Raw genomic sequence first — 25543 nt, 5'->3', positions numbered from 1 at the left:
GGAGGTATAACCATTTACACCATCTGAGAATCTGTGCCAATGGATCCACAGTGGCACATTTTCCAGGACTGTAGCTAACACTGTAAAGCCTCTGCTATTCCCTGCCTATAGCTGCTGTCTCTGAGCTGCCAACTATCCTCTAGAGGTTATCATCCCCTTTCTTAAAAAGTTTGCTGTTCCCTGCTCTCACAGTTACTGCACGTAGCTGCCTTTTTGTCCCTTCTCATCCGTGAGAGAGGTGTGTGGACATATGCTCGCTTCATGCATGTCTACACCTGTGTCTCTAAGTATACTTGCACATAGTTGTGAAAGAAGTCTCTGCTTCAAAAAGGAATATCTCTGTAAGCAGGGTCTCCTGCAACATCCAACTGGAGGTACTGATGTACCATCCATGAAAATTTCCTATCAGTTGTTTTGCATGCAAAGAAATCAAGGCAAGGCATAACAATTGTAAAGGCAACCAAGTGACTGCAGCGTCACTTGAAAAATAAGTATTTTGTTACTGGTGGGTTTTGCAAAACATTATTTTGGAAGCGAAATTACAATCTCAGTCAGTTTACCTTCATTGTGGGGTGTTATTTTCTGGTCAAATTAATTTCTAGCCTTTTTTTTGAGGTCACTGAGATTTCACTGCATGAAGGAGAGCTGCAGTGACTATGTTTTTGGACACTGCCAGCAAATACAGTTTACAGTCTCAAAATGGATTTAAAAAGATTTACTGAAATAATCTGTACCAAAAATCTATTCTTTTCATACAATTATTTAGAAGAACGATCAATAATTTGTTAGCAGAGCCAGCATATCACAGTTTAAGGGGTGTTGCCAAAATACAGGTAAGAAATAAAAGACACCACTAAACCAGGGACCTCTACTTCAACCTCTTCTGAAATATTTGTACCTATCAGCATTCTTACTACTTTGAACAACAAGTATAATGAACTCAACCAAAGTAACGAGTAATAAACAGAGATCTAAGACTATTCTGCTTGAGAGCTGGTTTCTACTCAGACCCAGCAGGGTTACTCCTTGCACACCGCTTCATGCTGCTGTGTGGGAGGCAAGTGCTCGCAGGAGTAAGGCTGAGCATCACAGGAGCATTTACTGACATTTCTACTGAAATCCTTTTCCTGTGTTAAATTACAAGCATACATAGACTTTGCCACCAAGGTTTTCTATGTCACCATCCAAAGGATGTTTTCTTATTCAGAACAAAGAATGTTACTTCATCAACTCAGCTTTTACTCTCAGAAAGTGGCCTCTTGTTAGGGACTTGGGGATTTCACAAACACCACCAAACATTTCTCCAACACATTTAAACAGAACCATTTGTGTCTGGAAATATGTTCAGAAAGTTGTCTCACATTTCTCCAACACATTTAAACAGAACCACTTGTGTCTGGAAATATGTTCAGAAAGTCGTCTTTTCTATAACTGGTTATGTGATCATGGCTGTCAATAACCCTGAAGAAAAATAAAGATGTTTATAATATTTATAAAACCAAAGACAGATGGTTATATTCCTGAGTTCCAGGACTTCAACCTGCTGCAATTTAATTAAAATTAAAACTAAACCGAACAGAATGCATTATTAATTATTGGTAATATACTGGCAGAGGAAATTATTTTGACAAAAATTCATATAATGGGTGCATATAAAGGTCTCTGAGTACTACAGTATGTCAAATTCAATAAAGCTTTATTGGAATCTCACAAAGCATGCTAACAATGCACTTAAAATATAAAGACTTTTGCTTTTATTTTGCAAGAAGCATAATTAAATTAAACTTCAAGTAAAAGAAAAAATTAAGCACCAATTAAATAATTTAAAAGTTGTTATCCAGCACTATTGCATAAGCTTTATTCATATTTAAACATGTTAAGCCCATTTATGTCTAATTTGGGAATCTAACTACAGTATCATTTCATAAGATGTTATATATTTGATTTAAATTGTTTTCAAGTCCAGGTATGTACTGGACTTCATGATCATCAGAAGACTCTTCAATGGTGCAGAGGGAGCAGCCATACTCAGCTGTTCTCTCTGAAACACGTTAGTGCTACTGTGCAGTGACAGACCCTGAATACAGGGCACGTGTAGCCCCAGGCGGCACCTGGGACCTGCCTGGTCCTGGCTGATCACCCATGGGAGTCCCAAAGGGCACACAAGTTTTATTTTTCATTTCTGGATTTGCACAAATATCATAGAATCACAGAACGGTTTGGGTTGGAAGGGACCTTCAAGATCATCTGGTTCCACCCCCCCTGCCATGGGCAGGGATACCTCCCACTAGCCCAGGTTGCCCAAAGCCTCATCCAGCCTGGCCTTGAACCCCTCCAGGGATGGGGCATCCACAGCTTCTCTGGGCACCCTGGGCCACTGCCTCACCATCCTTGCAAGATGTCCCCTCTTCTGCAGGTGTGAGCCAGATGTGGTAGATCCGATGCAGAGATGATGATGACGCAGCGATTCAGGACACCTTGCACTGAGAGTGGAGCTGTGATCCCTTCAGGCCAACGCAATGTGAGAGCTATGGCTGGAACGAGACGATCTGTGCTTCTGCACTAGCATTCATAGTGGATCAGGAAACTAATGAAGCTGAAAATTTATCACTTATTTTCTGGTTGCTTCAGTTTTCAGCTGAATTTGTTCCTGATCTAGCTCATTTCATGATCAAATGACTGTGAGTGTGGGCCCAGGGGTAGGAAAAGAATGTGGGGACATCCCTTCTGCTGGCAGCCAGTAGTTGTATCTGTTGAAGTAGACTATAGTACCACAGCCCTACAATACCCTCTTTGTTTTCTGCTACGTTCCTATGTGCATCGCGTGATGTAAATCATACTCTGTATTTTGGTCTCAGGACCCTTGGTGGACACCAGTGGCTACATGTGCATCATTTTCTCAGCAGAAATGACTAGGAAACTGCTATAATCCTTCCTCCCATCACCTCTCCACCCAGCTGCCTCACAGACTGTCTGGACAACACAGCAGGTCCCAAAGAGAGCTTCTGGCTGCCCCTCAGAACAGTATTTTCATATATGGAATAAGGCATATTCCTTGCGAGGGTGGATGGCTCCATGTAGCCCTTGCTATTCTTGTTTTAGAGCCTGCTCTAAGTCCCCTGGCTTAAAAAGGAAAACAAACTGCTAAGGAAGTGAATAGGGCTTATTCACAAAACTAAGGTTTGTTGGTAAGGTAAATAATCTTAATGGAAAGTATCTATAAGATTAGTGCATTAAGGAACGTAACCTCAAGTTCAATTTAAAAAAACAGCAAGCCTTTTAAAAACCAAATCATGAAATTAATGAAAAAAAATGGCTGGCTAAATAAAATGTATTTGCACAGACAGAGCTTCTGTAGCAATTCTCAGACTAGCTGCTTGTGTTGCTTGGTGAAAAAAGCCTATGAAGCATGATGATTTTTGTATAAACATCTTTAAACAACAAATCAAGAAGTTTTAACTGTTGGGGACATGAAATGTAGTAAGAAAGGATGCCTAAAAGTTAGAATTTTGTAAACTCTAAGTGGAAATGACATTTTAAATGTCACGGCCAAAAAATGACAGAAACAATGACACACCAAAGGTCATATTCAAAGTAACATTCAAAAACAAAGACAGCTGAATATAATGCCTTTAGTACACAACCATTCTCCAAGGGAAAAGGGGATTTTCAAATTGATTAAATTAGAAAGATGACATTGGAAGAACAAGAAAATAAATGTTCTTAGGAAATCATACGAGTCACTTTAGCTAAAGAGGCATTTGATTTAAAAGAATGTAAGTGCACCAACAAAATTTATAAGCCATATTTAGCTGGCTTGATGTATACGAGTGCTTCTGGTTACATCAAGGTGATTCTACATACCCATAGCTTCAGCCAGACCAGAAACCTTCTGTCCATATATATCTGTCTTGTTCCAGGCAAATGTATATACCAAATTGGCTGCAGCAGGAAACCATTTCTGAAGCAGACGTCCTTCAACAGCAACTATCAGATGGACTTTTGTCATTCCAGAGGGAATGGTTGTGTGCGTCAAAATAATGCGCAGCAAAGTTTTGTACCCTGGTGTTCGACTGCTGAGATAACTCAGCTTCACAAAACTCGAAGGAATTGGGATTTCCTCTTGGACCACCTTGGAAAAAAGACACATCATTATATCTCTAGCCAAGAAAAATGAAAAATTGTAACAGCAGGCGCTTATTTTACATTTCACAACCATGATGTAACCTAGTACCACTTAAAACACTGATGTCTTTGTGTTTATTTCAGCAATGCAGTAACCAGCTGTATTACAAAATGTCCTACAAAATGTCCAACAGTGGAAACTGCTTGGTCAACCTATCGGACAGCGGTCTGTCTCTTCTGATAAAGAGCCTCTTCCTCTAATGCTTTACTCTTATCTACTGAGGAGCAAATACGATCTCTGTTGATGTACTCATACATACGAGCTCTACAGCTTCACCTTGGCTTTATTATTTGGTTTACTTAATAATTGTTCTTAACCAGAATACAATTGAAAACTTTTTTTTTTTAATTAAATACGCACACACTTGAAGTATTACATATGATTTGATGATGTATTATGATTTGAAGATACTATCCTGCTTTGGAGGGGTAATAACTCCAACTTGGGGAGAGCATAGGAAAAAAACAACCCCTCCAGCTAACCCATCTCCTGTGCAGAAGCGCTTGGTAAGGCTGAGCTCCAGCGAGAAGGGGCACGGGTTACGTGGGTGCAGCGTAAGGAACCCAACAAGCTAACTGCGGCAGTGAAGATGAAACAGGCTGGGCCTCAGAGTCATCCAGCTAACAGGTGAGTCCCCAGGGTGTGCAACAGAGTTCAAACCCCATGCCGCTGCTGCCGCTGGCTGAATCACTTGGATTAAAGCCGGCTTGGATATGGCCGCTGCGGGGTAGCATCAGTTCCTGGCTGCAACGGAGATAAACCCTCAGCAACTAGAGGGACTGCAAGCTTGTGAAGGGAAAAGAGAAATTGAGCCTTGACCTTTTGAATGATGTGGGCCTTGGAGCTACAAAAAGCTCTTGTGATCTCCTGAGAGAAGGGAGCTCTTCGGGGACAGGTTGTGAGGAAGAGCAGGCGAGAGGAGAGAGGCTTCCTGGAGGATGCCACCGCAGTCACTCAAAAGCCACGGAAAACTGGGCTGTGCTTAATGAGGGCAATGATTTTAGTGTCTTTCAGTAATAATGAGCCAAGCTGTCACAATGTTAAATTCATCCAGCTTGGAAAAACACAAACTGTTTTGTTTATATTCCCCAGTTTTTCAATTCTTCTTGTTTAAAAAGAGATTACTTCACTTTCAGAACAATTTTATTTACACATTGCAACACTATCGCTGTCATAAGATTGCTGCAGTACAGCCGGAGGCCTGCCAGCATTGTCGTTTCGACATATGAAATGTAGTGTTGCCAGGGAAATCCTGCTCCCTTTACTGTTCCTGATTTGCTGTGTTCCCCTTTTTTTCTGACATCGCAGCTGCCCCTCTGTCATACATCTGACATCTCTTCTCATTTTTTAATAGAAAAGCAGGAAGAAATATTCATACATTAATACATGCTAATATATCTCCTTCTCTTATCATTCTGGGTTACCTTTTGCTCATTTCCCAGTACAGTACAATGAAACTTAATGCTCTAAAGACCCTCCAATAACAAAAAAAAAGGACTGGGGGCAGTTATCTCTGAGCAGACTGCATCTTTGGGTACCTCACTGTTTGAATATCTCATGTGGAATAACGTGACCCAGTTTTTTCTTACTGGTGTGCAACAGTTATTCTTAATTTACGTTCATTAGTTTCACTTAGTACGTTCTGTGAAGCATCAGTATGGCCATGGACGGGCTAAAGCATGATGTCTTTAATAGTTATGGAGATGTTCAGTCAGAGGTCTCTTACGTGTAGAATAAAGGCTTTTAATCATTATCAACACTTCTATGAGAAAAAGAGAAAAAGCTGGAAATATTCATGTCTACAGGTATCCTGCAAAATATCTTCCAGACTTGCTCAGTGAAATTTAAAGAGAACTCAAAAGGAGCCTTATTGCTTGAACTCTAACTGCTCAAACAACATACTAAAAATTATGGGGGTTAACGTGATCTGAAACCTGTGTAGTTGTATTCTGTTGGGTGTTCGACTCATATAGTCTGTTTTAAGTCCCAAATAAAAGAACAGTTAAATACAAGGTTAATTAGAAACTGCTTCTAAACACTTAAGGAAATGTCAAAAAAAAGGATATTTAAATAAAAATAGTCCTAAAGAACATGGTAAAATTGCCCTACCTCGGAAAGAAAGTAATAAAAACCAAGAAGCTAAAATATAGCTGGAGGTGCCACCATAAAGAACTAAAAAATGTGAATGGATGAAACATCCCTTGGAGTCTTCAAAGCATCTTGGGTCATGTCTCACATTGATGTATGGGAAAGTTGTACTGTTTATCTGTAACCTAAGAATGGTTTTGTGCATCACTATAAACAAATCAGGATTTCAACAATAACTCATGTTAGGGCTCCACACTTTCTTCTACTCTGAGGTAAGAAATAAAGCATCTTAAAATATTAACAAAAAATAAATAAAGAAGAAAAGATAAAAGCATCTCGTGAAACAGTACTGAAGAGATAAGCATTGGTGTCACTCTAACAAGGGAATAACATAACAGCAGTTAATTGCTCACTATTTGGTATAATCTTCTAAAATTGTTAATTTGACAGTCTTTTCATTACCTGTAGCTCTGGAATAACAGTTCCTCTTTCGGGACAGGACCCGCCAAACGCTGTCAAGGGTGAAGGGAGTACAATTGGATTTGGGCTGATAAAACCACTGATGTCACAAGACGGTGTGTCTGATGCTGTTCTTTGCATTACAACTTTGTCTACGATGATAAATCTATTCCAGGGCAACCAAAGTGTCCTTTTTTCAGATATGAAAGGAGATCTGTCAAAAACCAGAGTGACAGAGATGCCTCCAACAGCCACAAGGTCAAAACTGGAAAACAGAAAACAAAATGCTGTGTTTCTTTTTGGTTTACCCTCATATTACCACAACTCTCAATGTACCACAAATAAAAACTTGATATTGCTCATTACAGCCCTTTTTTTACCACGTGAAATCATTCAAGTACACCTTCCCGCCATCACTTGGGTATTCACAAAGAAGCTTTACGTCTCAGCACTTTGTCCCTGTAGGCACCAATAGCAAGGTAACAAGTGTGGACCCAGTTACGTGGGTTTATATAAAAAGAAATTCCTAGCCCAGAAAAGGGATGCCACTCATAATCTACGCAGGTACAGCATGGAGAATATGAAGTCTTAAAGCCTGTTATGCCTTTTTTCTATTAACATGTCCTGTTCCCTTCTTCTAAAAGTGGTAGGAGGAAAAGGTTGAGTCCACTGAGCAGGAGACCCCTCTGTGCAGGATATAAAATTTTTTTGGAAAAGATGCTGATTAATTACACTGAGAACTGAATCAGCTCTTTTGCATAAGGCAGGTGATCCTCTGGGAGCTACCGTGAAGAACCTTTGACATATCTGGGCTGCAAAACAGTGGGACATAGAAGGCATGACACAGAGAGCTTCAATTTTCCGAGTTTCTGACATCCACAGTCAGGCAACATAAGGTAATATGTAAATAGATACTTCACCCTCTGTATTATTGAATGCATCTATTACGGAGGCTTTTGATGGTAACAAACTGTGATAAGAAGTCAGACTTAATTATACATATCTCATCACATTTCCCAAGTGACAGCAATTACATTCACAGCAAAATACAGGTAGCATATTTTAATGCAACAACTTTATTCAGGCTAGTTTAAAGAGGAAATGATATTTACTAACTTTCAGCAGTGCGACTTGAAAGTCAATAAACTAAGGAAAAATAAATATGCATGCTCCTTACTTTTACAAATTGACAAAGCCAAACAACAAAAAAAACCAGTTGTGGTTTTTTTCCCTCTTGGAAGATAGCTTCTGATTTCTTGTAATTCGCAACACAGCCAAGGAAGGTGGTGTCTTCAACTGCCCTTAGCTGCTTAACTGGAGTTCAGGAGCAAATCACGACCCTATTGCAAATGGATGGCCAACCCTGGAGTCCAATATAGAATACAGAGGAACTCCATCCCTCTTTGAGAACTGAGCTCAGCCCTGCAAGGCTGGGGAAGAGAGGGAAGCCAGAATTGTTCAGGACTGGCTGTGGAACAGCAATTTAACCAGTCTGGCTCCGCAAAGAGTCTATCTTCACTTGTGTAGCTCAGGTGATCACCTAAAGAAGTTAACTTGACACCTCAATAAAATACTTGAAAGATTCACAGTTTACAACAGAAAAAAAATAGGGAAGAGAGGGAAAAACCTGACTAGGTAAAATATGTAAATGTCAAGAAGGGGCTGTTACAGCAGTACTGTCACATCTTGACTCCAGGTGTTTGAATGCCACTGTAATCTTGTTGCTGCTCAGGTGTTTTCTCCTCTTTCTTCTTTGGTCCCTTTACCAGAGAGAGCTCCAACTAAATGTGCTCCCAGAGCACAGGGCCAGATGCTGTCCTCAATGGACACTGAACTGTGACATCTATGAACATTTTGCACATGAATAGAAGGTGGTAGATGGCCCTAACAATGCAAATCTAAACCAGTGCGAGACCATACGTGAAAGTCTGACCTTCCATCTTGTCGACTGATGGTGTACCCATACTCATTGTGGTGCAGAAAACTGACGTTCACTCCAACCAAAGGTGTTCCATCTATTGCTACCACCTGGCCTCGAATCACACATGCCCGTCTGTAACAGAAAACGTAGAAGGCAACATGTTAGACAGGTCAAGAGGGTGAGAAAGGCACTGATTTAAGGAAACTGTGCTATACTTCTGTCCCAGACAGACAGAACTACTCTGGTATCATTGTGACTGTTGATTTTGAACGAAAATTCAAACAAGTCCAAAAGATTGATTTGAAAAACCATTATCTCCTGAAGAAGACACACAGACTCTCCCATGAATCGCTGGTGTATCGAGAATTTCCATTTCCGGCTGTATTTCAGGATACCATTTGTTCGGCCATTGAACAGCGCTGCAGAGGTTTCACTGATAGTGTGATTTAGCTCGCTGTAGCTCTAGGGGGTGATGATTTGTGAAAGGGGAGAATGAAACCTCATTCTCTGCTGCTAAGAATAGGGCATCACTGTCTGTTAGAAAAAAGCTGAACTAATGCGATAAGGCAGCAGTGAGACACATGGTCTTCACTGAACTTCAGAAAGTTATACACTTAAATTCAGAGAGTGCCTAATCAAGTGTAACATACATTTTTTCTCAATCTTCCATCACATGTTAGGCCCTTTTAAATTCCCTCTGGGTTGTGTGGGACTTTTACCTACTTTCCAGTATAAAAATCGTCCCCTTCCAGTGAAGAGGTTGGAACATGGCAGCACAGCAGAACGCATCAAAGTCAACGGACAGGAAAGTGAACTCATTGCTAAGTGGCTCTAATCGGATGCTAACAGGATCACAGAATCATAGAAAATGAGAGCTGAAAGGAAATACAAGATTCTACCTTGTCCGTTCTTTTGCCTCAGGTAAGATCAACTACACCTACAGTACTGCAGACAGATGCTTGTCTAACTCCATAACCTCACCAAGTAACCCATTCCAACGCTTCTGTATGAGTGCCTTACTCATGGCAAGTTTTTCCTACTGTCTAATTTGAATCTCCACTGCTGCCCTTTAAGATCATTACTTTCACCCTAGCCACAGAAATGATGGAGAAATTACTCTCTTTTTCTTAGCTTTAGCCTTTTATGTGTTTGAAAACTGAAAGGAAAAGAAGACAATTCTCATGAAGGATGAGAAATAAGATTTAAAATACCGTCGCGGTGCAGATTAGGACCCAGTGGGATTTTCTAAGGATTTACACAGCTACATTCCACCGAAACACCCGTCAGTATTTTGGCCCATGCTGTCAGGTATGCTACATTAGCATACCTCCACTGGCTGAACAGATCTAAATCTTGGAATCTAATCACACAGTTGCACATATTTCCTGGAACTGTGGTTTTACATAACAAAGTGAACAGTGTATGCAGAAATCTTTTGATAATGTTAAGACATTTGGGTCAAAAACAATAGAATACTTATAAAGGTAACTGGCATTAATTAGTCAATATATACAATAAGCATGAAACATTGTTATGTTTCTCTCTCTCAATTTGAAAGTTCATGGTAGAACTCAACAGACCTTTGAAAACAGGTAGATCCTCAGTCATACCTTTGCACAGTGAATAAGCTAAAGGAAAAACTTAATAGCACCTCAGATGAAGTTATTTAGAAGTCTATACATGAATTTAAAAAATATCACTTGAGAGATTAATTGATCATGATCCAATGAAATCATACCCACAAATTGGAGACCATAAATTTCTGAAAATTCTGAGTTGTTTCATTAGATTCCATTCTCCAAAGCCACTTGACAGGACACTGATTTATCACCATGATTTCATCAAACCCGGCTGACTATGACCTGAGAAGATGCAACTGGTAAAAATTAACCCCTTTATGAGCATGCCATGCACCACAGTTGCTGATATGAATTCCACGCTCCCAGGACATAGAAAGATGCTGATTTTCAGCAGAGATTCTGATAAATCCCAAAGGAATGGGAGAGGCTGCATTACCGCTACTATGCAAAACACAGTTCTGATTTACCACCTTTTTTTTTTTTTTTTTTTTTCTACATTAACTAAACTGGCTGTGGCCCTATTTGTGGACAAAAACCTGCTGTTCCACTGAAGGCAATCAAGCTCCTGTGTGTCTCAACAGACTCACAAGACTCACTCAACAGAACAGCTAGGTTCAATTACTCTTTGATTTGTTGCAGCAGAAAATACCGATTTCTATTGTTTTCTCATATTTCTAACATCAACAGACCTGCCTTTCCTTTTCTAATCCCGTTAGTAGTGCACTCCATATACTTACAACACACATTGGTGCGAGACAGAGAGACCCTAAGAGTCCTCATTCTTCAGTACATTATTCTCGTCCTCCTGTTTGTTCATTCCACACAGACCTGTCTTCTGTCTCTACTCTGTCCTCATATTTTATCAAGCACACAGATATGTGTGATAACAACTCATCAAAGTCTTCAATATTTCTTACTAGTCTTTCTTTCCACTACTCACTCACTTTACTTCTCATTATTCATAAATAATATTAAGAGACTTATCTCTCAACTTTCTTGCTCCTTTTTTATTTGTCATATTTTACAAACCACACACATTTACAGTATGTGATAAAGCCTCATATACCCCATTATTCTACATTTATCTGTATCAAACTGTCTTTGCAATCATTTACTTTTTAAATGTTCTAAGCCTGCCTCTGTGTTGCTACATTTGTCCTCACTATTTACTGTCTTTTTACTACCTACTCTTAAGTTGAAGAGTCTTCTACTATCTGGCCTCTTCTTGAATTACCAGCACCTACTAAATCTCTAAGCGCTTAATCAGAATTAGTTTTAATTTTTGCATTTACTGCAGATATGAAACCATTTTTCAGTTATTTTACGACCAGCACTAATCTCAAAGGCTGGGGGTGGGGTCCCAGTTTGCTTCAGGTTCTCCCTCCTTTCCCAACACCCTGACATCGCACAGATCCGACCACCACGCCCGGAGGCACGCTGGCACGCAGGTCCCCTGCAGCTCTGCTGCTTGCAGAGACCTCACTTCATCCTTTCCTTACCAGACCTTTTAGAGCATGTTCCCTGCAGTGATGCCACTTCATACTCAACTGCATCTTCACGCTTCTTTGCTTCGACGTTCGCCCTCTTTCCAGATGAGCTGTGGACCTTGCTACCACTCACTCCTTAACTTTAACAGAGAAACCTCTAAAGATCATTACGCCTCCTCCATGTGCTGTATGTCCCTCTTCTATTCTCAGTCTCTAAGATTTATTCTACACACTTGTGACTGGCCTGCTTTTCCTTCTCGTGGGGGATAACAACTCATAGTACCTGTCCAACCATCACCTACTTGCAGTGATTGCATAATCTTGGACTAAGGCTGGCCAAGTTGTTGTAACTTGGAAGTAAGTGCAGAAATGCCTTTTCTAATTTGGAGGAGCTGGGAAGGAACACGTCCCTGATAAGCTGTCTTAGTGTTTTGAAATGCATTAAAAATGTTTCTAGTCCCCTGGCAAGCTGTACTGAATCTGCAACTCCAGAGGGAGCAGTTGGCTTTTCGAGAGAAAGCAGAGATTCCCATGGGTTGCAGGTGGCCTGAAAGAAGTAGGATTTCTGTCAATGCTTCATGGGTCATTCCACGTGTAGCTGAGGATCTCAGCTCTGTGGGTCTCAGCTCTCTGCTGTCAGGCAGTTTGTTTGACATCTCTAATTTAAAATATAAATAGAAGTTTTAAATTCTAGAAACATTCTTTCACTACTTGTAAAGCATCTCATTATTCCACTACCTTTCTGCCGTGCTCTACTACTACTTATCTGCTATTTTTTTTTTGCTTTTTTTGTGTGTGTGTTAAGTTGCCAACATTCTCCGAGCACCTCAGGCTGAGACATTAGGCTCAGGTGTGCAACTCTGTCAAGCAGCTTTTGAATTCGCAAGTGTCACATTACCAGAAGATGTCATTTACTGTATTACATTTCGGATCAAAATCTGCAGTCAGAGAAATTAAGCTAAAGGCTAGGAAGGCATTCATGTTTTCCTGCCGACAGTGTTGCTGTAAGCAGCCTTTGAAGGGCAATTAATTCAGTACCATACACTGGACCCTTTTTGTAGGCAATTTGCAGCGATTCAACTAGCTTGCCAGCATCACGCATCAAAAATATCCAGCAAAGAAACAAGCTCAAAACCTTCCTGAGAACAGAACTTGATAAAAACATTTTTAATCTGCTACACCCTGCTACATGCAGCAGGTCAAACCCATTCCTGATGTAAGCAAGTTCATTTCCATTTATTCAGAATGTGTCTAATCTGCCTTTCAGTATGTCACAGTTTAAGTTTGTAAAAACCCAGTACAAATGGCATAGCTTTCACATAATAAAAAGTAAAATATGTTTTGAAAACATTTAGCTCCTTAACATTAATTTTGGTGTCGTATTTAGCCATAGCTCAACGTAACAACACCCTCATTGCGTTGAAGAAGCCAAATGTTAAAAAATTAGATCTAACCTAAAGTTTAAGATGCAAATGCAAAAGGATAGATGACCCCTCAGTTGTCAGAACACTAATTTTATTATTTCAGATTATGTGGAAAATGCCAGGAAATGTCAGAGACAAAACGTTTTCAGTCTGAAGGACAGAGGTAATCTTCACCATTTTTTGATAGCTTTCTCAAATCTATTCAACATCACTTTGGCTTTACCTATACTGAGATTCAAGCAAACATCACCCATATTGGACTTCCACTGACCTATGGTGCAGTAAAAACACTGCACAATGTAATTTCAATCAGAAGACTGAAACCACTGGATAGATGTTTCCTCCTTTTGTAATGGTCACAGAGATTTCTTGCAAATAAGAGGAAAAAAAAGCCAGATAGGGCTTTGCAAAATTTGACCACCAGTGGGAATGGACACCAGTGCTCTGAAATAAATGAATGCCACTATTTCACCCAATCCTTCCAACATTTCTTGTTGAACCGTCCGTGCTACAAAGTAAGTGGTATTGCAGGCAGCCATGGCTTAACATCACCTGCCTGGACACAACCTTTTTGGCAATAGCCAAAAGGAGATTAAAAACCCCCAATCTTTCTTTGGTCTGTACCAGATAGGCAGGACCACAGATTTCTCATTTTTTTTACTGTAGTAACAGTTGTCTTTCTAAAGTAATCTTAATTCCCAGTGAAGAACAGACACTAGATGACAGTCAGATTGACAATGTCAGAGGAAGATTTCTGAACGGAGGCAGCAGAGCTAAGCTGTTGCCTCCTTCTGAGATCTGTCATCCTTGAGGAAAACTCTGTTAGTTTTTAATAATATTTGACTTATGGATGAGCAATTTTTCAACAGCCTGGAAGACTTGAGGATCAAGCAAAGTGTGGACTGATGAACTCCTCGGGGTGCCCAGCACACTGCAGATTACTGTTGACAAAACCCAGGAGACATGGCGCAGTGCAAGACCCCAGGCACTGCCCTGGTTCCAAAGACACAGTCTCATCTGAATCCCAACGATCTTCTCACCAAACTAACTAGAAATTTCTTTACAGTGGGCCCACAGCAGAGATGGGGATGAACTCTTTATCAGGGAGTATGGTGACAGGACGAGGGGGAATGGTTTTAAGCTGAAAGAGGGGAGATTTAGATTAGACATTAGGAGGAAGTTTTTTCCTGTGCGGGTGGTGAGGCAGTGGCCCAGGTTGCCCAGAGAAGCTGTGGATGCCCCATCCCTGGAGGGGTTCAAGGCCAGGCTGGATGAGGCTTTGAGCAACCTGGGCTAGTGGGAGGTGTCCCTGCCCATGGCAGGGGGGTTGGAACTAGATGATATTTAAGGTGCCTTCCAACCCAAACCATTCTGTGATTCTATGAAATGATATCTGGGGTGTGGACAATGCACCAATGGCAAGTACAAGGCGCATTGCTTAGGGGTATAAAGTATCAAACCATGGTGAGGGTGGGCTGCTGCTCACATACAAGCCTTCGCTGTTCTTCATTCTTCAAAGGTATGGCAGATATCAGGGTAAAGAAACAAAATATTAGACACAGAAAAAGCTTTTAAATCCAAGTTAAATCCCATCAATGATAGCTTTAGAAGATCAGTTCCTTATATCTATAAAAGCATGTTGATGGGATTATGTGCAATCTGGTTGCTAACATTTGCAGTGTCACAGAACGCTGTACAAGGCAACTTGAGTGCTCACCTCTTCTCTGAAAACACCTCACTGCGAGCCATTTTGATGAGGAAAATCTTCCACTGGTGACTTTTGATTTAAACTGCGTACAGCCTGCCAAGGACTTTTGCAGCAGGTGCAGTGGCATGGTTCCATCAGCGAGAGACCTGCCATCGCCAGGTGGGTGCTTTTCATGGAGTTCATTTCATGCCCTATTATTCTCCATATTTATAACATCCTGCTACATTATTAATAGTGATTAAATGTTTAGGTATTTCAGATCAATAAAGACACTGTTTACATATTGACTATATTAAAAATTAATAAGTTGCAAAGAGAAAGTGCACTGAATTTGTACACAGCTATGGAATGAAGTTCAGGTTGTAACCTAAGTGCTATGTACTGTACTGTGAAAATAAAAAAATTCTTATGCCCTTATTACTGGAACATGGTTTATCTAATGTATAGGCCTAGTTGACAGGGTAATGGTTAGGTGATGTAGAAGATTTACAGATCTCTTTGTCAGCATGTAAGTTATAGTTTCCCAGGTGAACTACAGCATAAAAACTTACATGCCCCTATATTTCAAATGTTCAAGAAAATACGTGTTGCCAGGTTTTCTGAGCAAGCAAGTGCCCCTTTCCTCCTGCAGTCTTTTCCCGTTAAAGGGCAAGCCAATCTCACAAACATTCAGAGATGACTATGCTCTTTGCATGACAGGTTGAGAGCCACCCGCAGCACAAAATGGTAAACTCCACACTGGTCTACCAACACGTAGTAACACCAAAGAAGTTAGTTAATTAGGTAGCTGGATTTTATGCAAGTGACACGTGTTAAATTTATTACACTGCAAATAGCAATCAAATTCTATTGGGCAGAAAGGTGACTTAATACAGCGCATACAAATCCAACTTGTCCTTCTGCTTCCCGCCATTATATATATCTACAGCACGAAGGGCTGGACTTCCCCCCACTGATTTTATAAGTACGAGACTACCTTCCACAACAGTCACAGTCTTGTTAATAAGAGTAGTAGAGTTTGTTGCTGTGACATTTTAATGAACTAGATAGGTAGCAACGAGAATCTGATAAACGAGACCGTCAGCTGTTGGGACTTAAACGTTTGCTATCCTTTTAAGTATTTTTTTGATCACCCGTGAAGAATTCTCAGCTATCCAGGTATCACTGTTTTTTCCTGGTTAAATCATTTCATTGCAGTTCTCAAGATTCAGAAAAGTGTTTTGTCTAAAAGAAAACTCACCTGCTCTCAAATGAGACATCTCCTGGGATTACATGAGTGCTTTCCTTCCCAATAAGGAATCGGATTCGATCATAGAAGAGCCTTGGAGGATGCTGAGAGAAAGGCGGTTGGCTGTGCTGGATAAGGTCAAGGGGATCAGGGGAACCCTGGCAGAGAGGACTTGCGTAACAATTGCTTTGCTGACAACAGTCGGGGTCTACGCAGTCTGTCAAGCCATCTAAAACGGAGAGAACGGAAAGTTCAGGAAATGGAGTGATTCTGAGAACAAACCACCGTGCTTACTGCTGGAGAGGAGGTACGCAATCAATTGGAAGGCATGCTGATTACGACACATTCAAATTCAATAGAGCATTAACGTACACGCTCAGTCCAGGAGGGGTATTTCTCTCTAGTCATTAACACTGTTAAAATTAAAATCCCCACACGACAATGAGCAAAGAACCTGCAAACTAAGGGAATAGGGAAGAGAGGGACTGTCTTCACTGCAGAACAGGCAGAAGAAGAAAATCACTACACAACACTTGTTGGTCCAACGGGTGCATGATCCACCCAGTGCAGCCGATGGCTCTAATAGTCCTTTATTGTCACTACTGGCTGTTCACACCTGTGAAGAATATACATTTGCTGACCAGTCTGCAATAATGAACTCTGAAATGTTACAGTAATATAAAAGGGTCTCGTTACAGTTGTCTGGCTTCTATTTTAAGCCCCACAATAGTTTTTTTAGTGCTGTAGGATGTTTACTCTTCATTTACTGGTTGCAATACTGGAATGGTCCAAAAAGAGCAGAATCATGACTACGCTCGTTCTGTAGCTGGTGATACACAAATACACCCTTGATACAGGCTCTGTCCCAGTGACCTGACAGATACAGCCTTCTCCAGGGGTGTTTGCACCAGGAAAGCAAATTTGGAAAGTGAAAATAAACCTATTCCTCCTCCATTTTCAAGTAAGAAAAAGAGAAGAAATAATGGATTTTTTTTCAAAAATTGACATTTTTTTCACAGACAAACTTGCAACATTTGTGGGTGAAATTCACCTACTTAAATGTCCAAAAATTACAAAGAAAAGTGAAGCACTCAAATGCATGTAAATTAAGCCCCTAAATAAAACTTAAAATTGGGCTATTGGCATTTCTTTGCTTCTATTAGCAGCTTAGATGTCCAAATGGCCCAACTTACATACTCAACCAGAAACAGATTTAACAAGATACAGTAAAACGTCCAACTATCTTTTTAAAATATCCATTTTATGACTTAGCAGTTGCTAACTTGCCTGGATTGACAAGCACACTAATGCATATAAAGCGAGATAAAGGCATTTTATCCTCCAACAAAGACATCTCTCTGTATTTTTAACGAGGTCGGTCTGGATAAATGTGGACTCATCATATCACTGTATGGATTTTCCTTGTGTTAAAACTGGAATGCTATAGGATCAACATACTGTCAGATATTTGCACTTCGTGCTTTGACTTTTCATGCTGTGTTCTTACCAATGCTTTGGTGCCCATAAAACCGTACCTCCTCGGGGCAAACCGCGTTATCAGGGAAGCTGCTGTAGTTTTGTCATTGACTTTAATGGGTGTGAGATCAACCCTCAGCCAACTCTGCGCTTTTCTCGATAGAGCACACTGCACCGTGTGAATGCTCAGTAAATAACAGCATAAAATATTCACTTCAAAAAGAAAGCAAAAGCCCTTCTACAGAGCAAACAATTGTAATGAAATGGGCTTTTGTGGAATCTAAAAATCTTCGCCTGACCTTGAGCAAGGTAATTGCTTGGCTAAGCAAAAATTATTAACAAATCTATCCTACTGCAGTGGGGAAATCAGATAGAGCAGGCTAGTTTTTGTGATAATGAGCCAAGGGCAACTGTAGATATCTAGCAACAATAATCTAAGACCCTTGGATCCAGGAAAGATGGCATAGCTATAGGACAGTGCATGCTTTGAAGTTCTTTCCTCAGTCCTGGAGATAACAGCCATTTGCCAGCGGTGGGAAAAGAACAACGTTGAGCTTATTGACTTTGAGCGTAGCAGTCACTTTATATTCAGGAAAACCTAGAAAGCTATTGAAATCTGCTAGGAAACCAGGAAGCTGAAACAGTAAGGGGCCTCCAGTCTAAACAAAACCACACGGGAAGCGGATGGAGGAGCTAACGGTCTGAACCAGGGGGGTATTCATTGTGTTCCGATGAAAAAACAAATGAGCTTTTTGGGTTGAAACCTGAAGAGCAGGCTTAGATCTGGAAGGAAAATATATCTCCTCTTATTGTTTCCTCTTTTTTGTCCAAGGAATTAAACTCTCTATATTCTGCACAAGTGAACTGAAAAACACCACATTACTAGCAGATTCTCCAAGACTGCAAATATGAAAGAATTCTGCTAGAATTGAAAAAGTGATGAAGAAATTGAAATCTCTTGCTTTTGCTTTATATACCAGTGAAGATCCCTGCAGAAGGCAGTTGATGTGGTTAGGTGCAGCCCTTCAGGGCTGGTGTCTACCAGTGGAATGGTTACGGCACTAACAAGTCTTGTTCAAGGAGTCAAGGTACTTTCTGGAAGGTACTAATTTCTACAAGCTGACTGCTGTCTACCTGGGAAACTTGACAAACATCGGTCTGGCAGAATAATTACTAATCAGAAAAAAGGCACACTTATTTCAGAATAACAGCGTCCATGGGGAAGCTATTTTGGAGTAATTTATTCCACAGTAGCTATTCTGATTAATTTTTTCCTTGTCAACAAGCCATTAGATGTGGGAACTGAGCTGACCTGGTTCTCTCATTTATGTAAGAAATAAAAGTGAAAATTCATAGAAATATTAGAATATGAAGATTTGCTTAGAAAAGAAATAGCTATGAAAATAACAATTAAGTACTTTGCTTTCTCTAATAGAGTCCTCATTCTTCTTTGCTTCAGTCAACAGCTCACATGCCTGGCAACAAACACTGGGCATTCATGCTGTACACAACAAGAACGCAAGTAAAGGGAAAGCAGTTTCCCATCTTCCAGTCAGAGTCAATTTTCACCTTTTCTTTGCAGTTTACTTGGCAGCTAAGTGACTAGCTTATAAACTCTTCTAAGTTCTGCTAATGGAGTTATTTGGATCGGAATTACTTGCACCTGGTTTCATTTGCCTCCCCAGGCTCTCAGGGCTACCAAAGGGTGGGTTTCCCATTAGCAGGGGTGTGAAGTCCCAGAAGCATAACTGAGTAACCCATGGTGAGGATGGCATTTGTCCTGACAATGAATGTACAAACCACTGGATACACCAGGAACAGCTTCTAGCCTTGTGAGCAAAGACTACAATGTCGTCCGAGGAAGAAATAGCTTCTAGCCTTGTGAGCAAAGACTACAAAGTTGTCAGAGGAAGAAACTGCTAACCAAAATATAAACGTGAATCCAAAGTAGGAGTCTTCCAGGTTATGGATTATCATTCATGGCTTCTCTCTCTCTCTCATGATGTATTTATTATTTTTGAAATTTTTTAATCTTTTCATTGATTAGGTGACAATTTATTTCAATCTCCGCTCTCAACCATGCAGAATGAAACAGAAGAGCGATGCTAGGCTTGGAGAAGATGCTCCATGGGCAGTGAGGCAGGAGGTGCAGCAGCACCAGCTCTCTCCAGTCTCTTAACACCACGTATTTGGGTCAGGTCTGGGTCAGGCCACTGGGTGTATGTTGAATTGTGAACTAGAATTGTCTGAAGAATGCAACTTCTATCTTTTTTCCAAAAAATAAAACAAAATTTATAAAAGAAATCAACTGTGATAAAACTGAAAAAATATTTTTCACACTTTGTGTTGAATTAAAGAATAAAACACCCATTTCAGGGCAAATAGAAAACTCGTAAGCCAAAACAAAATCTTTGTTCTACTTCAGGCTGATTTAAGACATTTAAAAGAAAAAAAGAAAAAAAAAACCCTAAATCTAAACCCCCAAAAATAAACGACTGTAATTCATCATGATACCCATAAAATAGCTCTCTCCAGTCTCTTAACACCACGTATTTGGGTCAGGCCTGGGTCGGGCCACTGGGTATATGTTGAATTGTGAATTAGAATTGTCTGAAGAATGCAACTTCTAGCTTTTTTCCAAAGAATCAAACAAAATTTAGAAAAGAAACCAACTGGGATAAAACTGAAAAAAAATATTTTTCACACTTTGTGCTGAATTAAAGAATAAAACACCCGTTTCAGGGCAAATAGAGAACTCTGAAGCCAAAACAAAATCTTTATTCCACTTTAGGCTGATTTGAGACTTTGGTCTTAACTTAGACCATTTAAAAGAAAAAAGAAAAAAAAACCCCTAAATCTAAACCCCAAAAAATAAACGACTGTAATTCATCATGATACCCATAAAATGAACCAGGTAAAACTGGTACAGAATCACAAGCTACATATGGAGGCAGTTTATGATAATACAAATCATGTTAGTAACTGCATGTGAGGATAACATTTTCAAAAAGCCAATCCTATTTGAAATGTGATTTTTAATCCAGGAGAATAACCCAGAAAAACAACTAAATCTTGTTTATAACATCAAACTCATTCACTGGAAAATGCTACAAATACATCAGTCAATTCTCAACCAACGACCACCACATTTTTTTGTTAAGTTTTCATATCAGGAACCAACTATTAAAAAACCTCACTGTGTTAAGAAAACAACAGGGTTTCTTTGAAATCTCAGGAGACAACATTCAGGAGTATGAACAAACTACCACAAACAGCAAAAAACTGTAATTCATACAGCAGGGGAGCCTGTATACTGAAGCTTTTACTGTCAATTACCACAAAGTGCATCACAGCATAAGTGCAGACTGAAATGTATTACAGAGGTGTAAATGATTTTGGTTTGCTATTAGTTTCTATTTATTTATTTATTTTATACAAAAGGCAGTCAAGCACCTTCACAGTGCACTACAGATCACATAAGGAAGTGATTCACATTTTTATGAGTCTGAGACAAAGTGATTCACATTTTAATGAGTCTGAGACGATGGTTTCACATCTTCCAGGTACCTTGTTTTGTGTGCAAAGAATAATGATGTATTAGGATTTTTGTTTTTGTAAGTAAATTAGACAATTATTATTTTAATTTTACTGCTAAAATAGAATTCACAGAGATCCACTTGAGGAAAAAAAGTGCCTCACAGCAATCTTAAATAATTTAAACAACCTCAAAGAAAAGGCAGAGCATGCCAAAACAAGTTGCTCTGTTTTCAGTCACGCCACTCCTCTCTGCATTGCTGTAGCTCACAGCATTAGGACAAGATTTTCCCATTTCCTTGCTGGGGAAGGGATCCTTTCAGGCAGCTTTCTATAAGGAATGATATTTATATTTATTGTGTCAGGAGTTTGTGTCAATGGAATAACACAATGTTTTCCATCAAACAAAATACATTTTCTTACTTTTACATTTATATATATATATTTTTCTTATTTGATAGGATGGAAAGAATGCAACAAGAAATTACCTCCTCAGCTATGTTTCTGCTGCAGTCACGGAAGGCTCAGTTTGTGCTAGGTACAGCACATTCTCTAATGCTCTACAGTGATTGTGTTTCATATGTTTTGTATTTGACCTTTCCATATGCTGCATAATATCTATATTATATCCTCAACAAAATAGAAATAAAAAAAAATAAAATAAAATAAAATAAATTTGGAAAAGAAAGAGGCATTTTGTCAGCTCTAAGCTACAAGCAAGAACATGAAACAAATCACGTATTTTGGGCTTGATATGAACAGCTCTATGCCATTCTACTTCTCAAATCCTGGCTCTTCTCATCTACCCTCAAATTCCTTGCAAACATGGGAATACCACAACAACTCACGTTGCTGAAAATGGATCCGTGTTCACAATTAGTCCAAATTCTCTAGGTGGTGGAACACCTGAGAACACTTAAAGAGGGACTGGCTGGGGTCAGTGGTAAGGGACGCAAAGAACAAAGAGGTTCTGGTTTCAGCAGCGGTGGCTTCCCCAGCTCAGCAGTGCAGCATGCAATAGCTTTCACAGCCACTTCTCTTCTATTAAACCACTGAGACGCTTTATTCACTGGCTATGAAAATGACAAATTCAATCAGACTCTACCTCCCACATTACTGGGGTAGTTATTTTAATAAACCCTCCACTATCATCGGGTTCTGGCAAGCAAAAAGTAAGCAGCTGGCAATAATACTTGAAATTGTGACTCTTCTGTTTTAGAGTTCACTAAAAGAGAAGAGTTCTGACCACTTCAAGCCTTTGTCATACATGGAAAAGATGTTAACTACAATAGGTTTGAAGTTTTACGGTCAATGCCAAACGCAGAATACTCCAAGAAGTTGTGTATATGCCTACATGGTACACACACATACATGTATGCAGGCACACTCACAAACACACATACTAATAATAAATGTACTTGTTCTGCCACATGAAAATGAAGCCCATCTCTAAGCAATATCCTACATTTAGTATAAGCAATACCAGACCTCCATTTTCACTGCTGCAGAGCAACCCAGAGATGCGTAAGTGCTCTCCTGCTCCCTCCATACTGGTCCCAGTGAGCACAAGCCAGCGATGGAGCTGGGAGAACTATGTCCAGAACATTTTCACAGAAAGTAAAAAAATGGGCTTTCAGTTTCTCCTTGCAGTAAGCAGATTTTGTTCTGTGAACCCTTTATGCAAGACAACCTAAAAAAACTGAACAGTGTTCTGCTCAGCACTTGAAGGATTTGAGCTTTTCGGTACACTGGCATGATCAACTGTTCAATACTATTGTTATTTAAAAAAAAAAATCCACAGGAGTCTTTCACTTACATTTGCTTGTTTGCGGTTGGTGTTTTTTTAATTTCCGCCCCCCCCCACCTCCCCAGATCTCAAAGAAGCATTAAATAACGCCTATGCCAACCTGTTTCACCATGGGCTCAGTTAAGACCCATTAAGGTTGCCAGGAATCTAAGCAAACCAAATCAAAGAGGAACTTCAGAAGAGATGAAGCAGCAGCAACCATCATGAGTCTCTATTCATATCCATTAATCCAAACCAATTCTCAAATTTTAGCTGTAATACTTAGCACGCATATATACATAGCAATACATAGTGAGGTTGTTAACTGGGATCACTGGCATTTGCATAAGGACATTGAAACCCACCAGTGTGCCAGTGGAAAGGCTGCAGAGTGTTTTATCCAGTGACTACTGGCAGCGTTTGGCCTTCTACGCACAGGAAAATGAAAATATATCAGGGTACGGTTTCCAGAAACCGTAGGCATCCCTGGGGAGCCCTCGCTGCTCAGCAACAATGAAAACCATTCCCATCAGTATTATTTATACTGTGTAATAATAGCATATTACTTATATAGGGACTCAATATCTCTGTGATGGATAGGTTATTAAAATGCCAATGGATGGGTCAGAAATACATCAATATTTCAGCAGCACTGGTTATCAGCCGAAGGCTGTGCTGAGTCATATATTTTCTTGTGCTTGGAAAAGCTTGGGGAAAGCTACAATAACTGTCTGAAGTGACTGAAGGGATATTTGGAACAGAATTCAAAGCTTGTAGTAAATAGCATTTTCCTTAAAAACAAACAGCCAAGATTGATTCACCAAAGAAAAATAAAACCATGAAAAGAGATCCAGGCAAATTTAAAAGAAAGATCCCTACCAAAGAAATTAATGGGAGTGACAGGCTGCAACTTTCAGCTTGAGACAAAGACCTGCGTGCGCAGCAGCAATGTAAATCTGTGTCAGAACAGTGGGTAAATTGTGGGTAAATAGTGTGTGGGGGGATGACCTGAGAGCCGGTGCCGAGCCCCCCTGCGCATCCCAGCACTGCGGCAGCGTGTCCTGTCCCTGCCTGGGACATCAGCACCCGCTTGTGCGGGACTCGGCAGAGCTTTCAAGCAATCTCCTGGAGCTACTGAAGCTTCCAAATGAGTCTGAAGTAACGGCAGGACAAGAGAAAATGACCTGCTCAGATGAGCTGAATGGTCATCTAATAAACTGAAAATGAAATCACATCAGTGCTGACAATGAAAGAAGGAGACTAAGGAATGAGGAATAACGAGATGCTGAGGGAAGCCACGGCGAGGGAAAGGCCCCACCGCAAAGGACATCTGCTTGACTTCTTGGCATTATTTAGTGGACATCACACTGCTAACAGACTGCAGATGCACTCCGCAAGAGCAAGTGCAAAGCATGCCGTCGTGCATCTGTTATAATGCTAAGACCTTTGCAATGATATTTGTAGTGATATTTGAACAGGTAAACATGCCCTTAAGCCCGCGAGGAGGAAAAAGCTAACAGAGAGTTATGAGATGGAACGGGAGAGGCAGTTATGGTACAGTCAGGGTCCAAGTACAGCCTATACTAATGGGACTCTGAAAGAAATAGCATTGTCCCTGCTCAGGAAAATATTTCTGCACGTGTTTAACCTCACCACCATGGACAACTGCACTGATGGGGGACTTGGTGCTTCGGCGTCTGCAGAACTGGGATGCCTGTGAATATGCTTGTGGCTTACCTTTATACAAACAAACCAGTCCTTAGAAAGGAATTCAAGGCTTCCCCCCTCTCTAAGCTTTTGTGCTGTTACTACAGACCAACTAATAACACTTCCTCATGACAAAGAAATTACATTATTCAATCCTTACAGCTGGAATTAATAAAATACTTAATTTTTTAATATGTTTTTTCCACCTTGTATTTGAATGTATTTTTCTATAGTAAAAATCTCAGTTTTTTAGTCTGAAAGTACCATATAATAAATCAACTGGAAACTACCAAAAAATTATCATTCTGACTAACTTCTGAAATTAGAGTTTGTTTGAAATAATAATTGTTCAGCTTCGGCTGTGGCTTCCTCCTAACAAACTTGAAGCACAAAACATCTCCTAAGGACTGAGGTATAATTGTTTGATTTAAGCACAATTGGATGAATAAGATTTTTGCTAGGTGTGGATACCACGACTTAGAATATACAACGGCACTGAATTAGGGCTAGAGACTGATCTCCTGGGCTACGTGTCACTGACTGAATGCGATCAGATCCTAAGGGCTTAGGAAGTTACTACCTGTCAGCTGAGTTTCTGTAACTCACCTGAGTGCATGCTCTGACCACAACTGCAGGTGAAGATGTTAATAGCTTCCAGCTTTATGAACCCAATCCAGTTATGGAGCTTGATGGATGGTAACTCGTTAAGCCACAATAATATTCTTGTAGTTTAAGGCACAACCTCCCAGCAAACAGGACTTAACAGGTCATGTCATGCCTCCATCCTAACTTCTGTTTTTACTGTTGTGCATGTACACAAACCCTGAAACACTGGGCATTGGCTTCTGATTTCTTATTACTGTAACACTGGTATAACTCCAATGACTTTAGGGGAATTTTTCGAATTTATGCTTATGCCAAATCAGGTCCTATGAACTTCATATATAAAGAGAAGTGGT

General features: G+C 40.1%; 1 protein-coding gene across 1 annotated transcript in view; it reads right to left on the bottom strand.

Moving 5' to 3' along the window:
• LOC104467406 (teneurin-1) overlaps nt 1–25543 on the bottom strand; it is a gene marked incomplete at both ends in the record, with an annotated part of 112242 nt that overhangs the window by 46231 nt on the left and 40468 nt on the right. Inside the window, 4 exons of the mRNA XM_010081174.1 lie at nt 3865–4132; nt 6737–6998; nt 8667–8786; nt 16094–16310. Coding sequence (XP_010079476.1) covers nt 3865–4132; nt 6737–6998; nt 8667–8786; nt 16094–16310 — 867 coding nt within the window. The remainder of the gene's footprint in view (nt 1–3864; nt 4133–6736; nt 6999–8666; nt 8787–16093; nt 16311–25543) is intronic.

This window comes from Pterocles gutturalis, unplaced genomic scaffold, assembly GCF_000699245.1.
Source record: "Pterocles gutturalis isolate BGI_N339 unplaced genomic scaffold, ASM69924v1 scaffold8499, whole genome shotgun sequence".
NCBI lineage: Eukaryota > Metazoa > Chordata > Aves > Pterocliformes > Pteroclidae > Pterocles > Pterocles gutturalis.
This window is presented reverse-complemented; position numbering and strand designations above follow the sequence as displayed.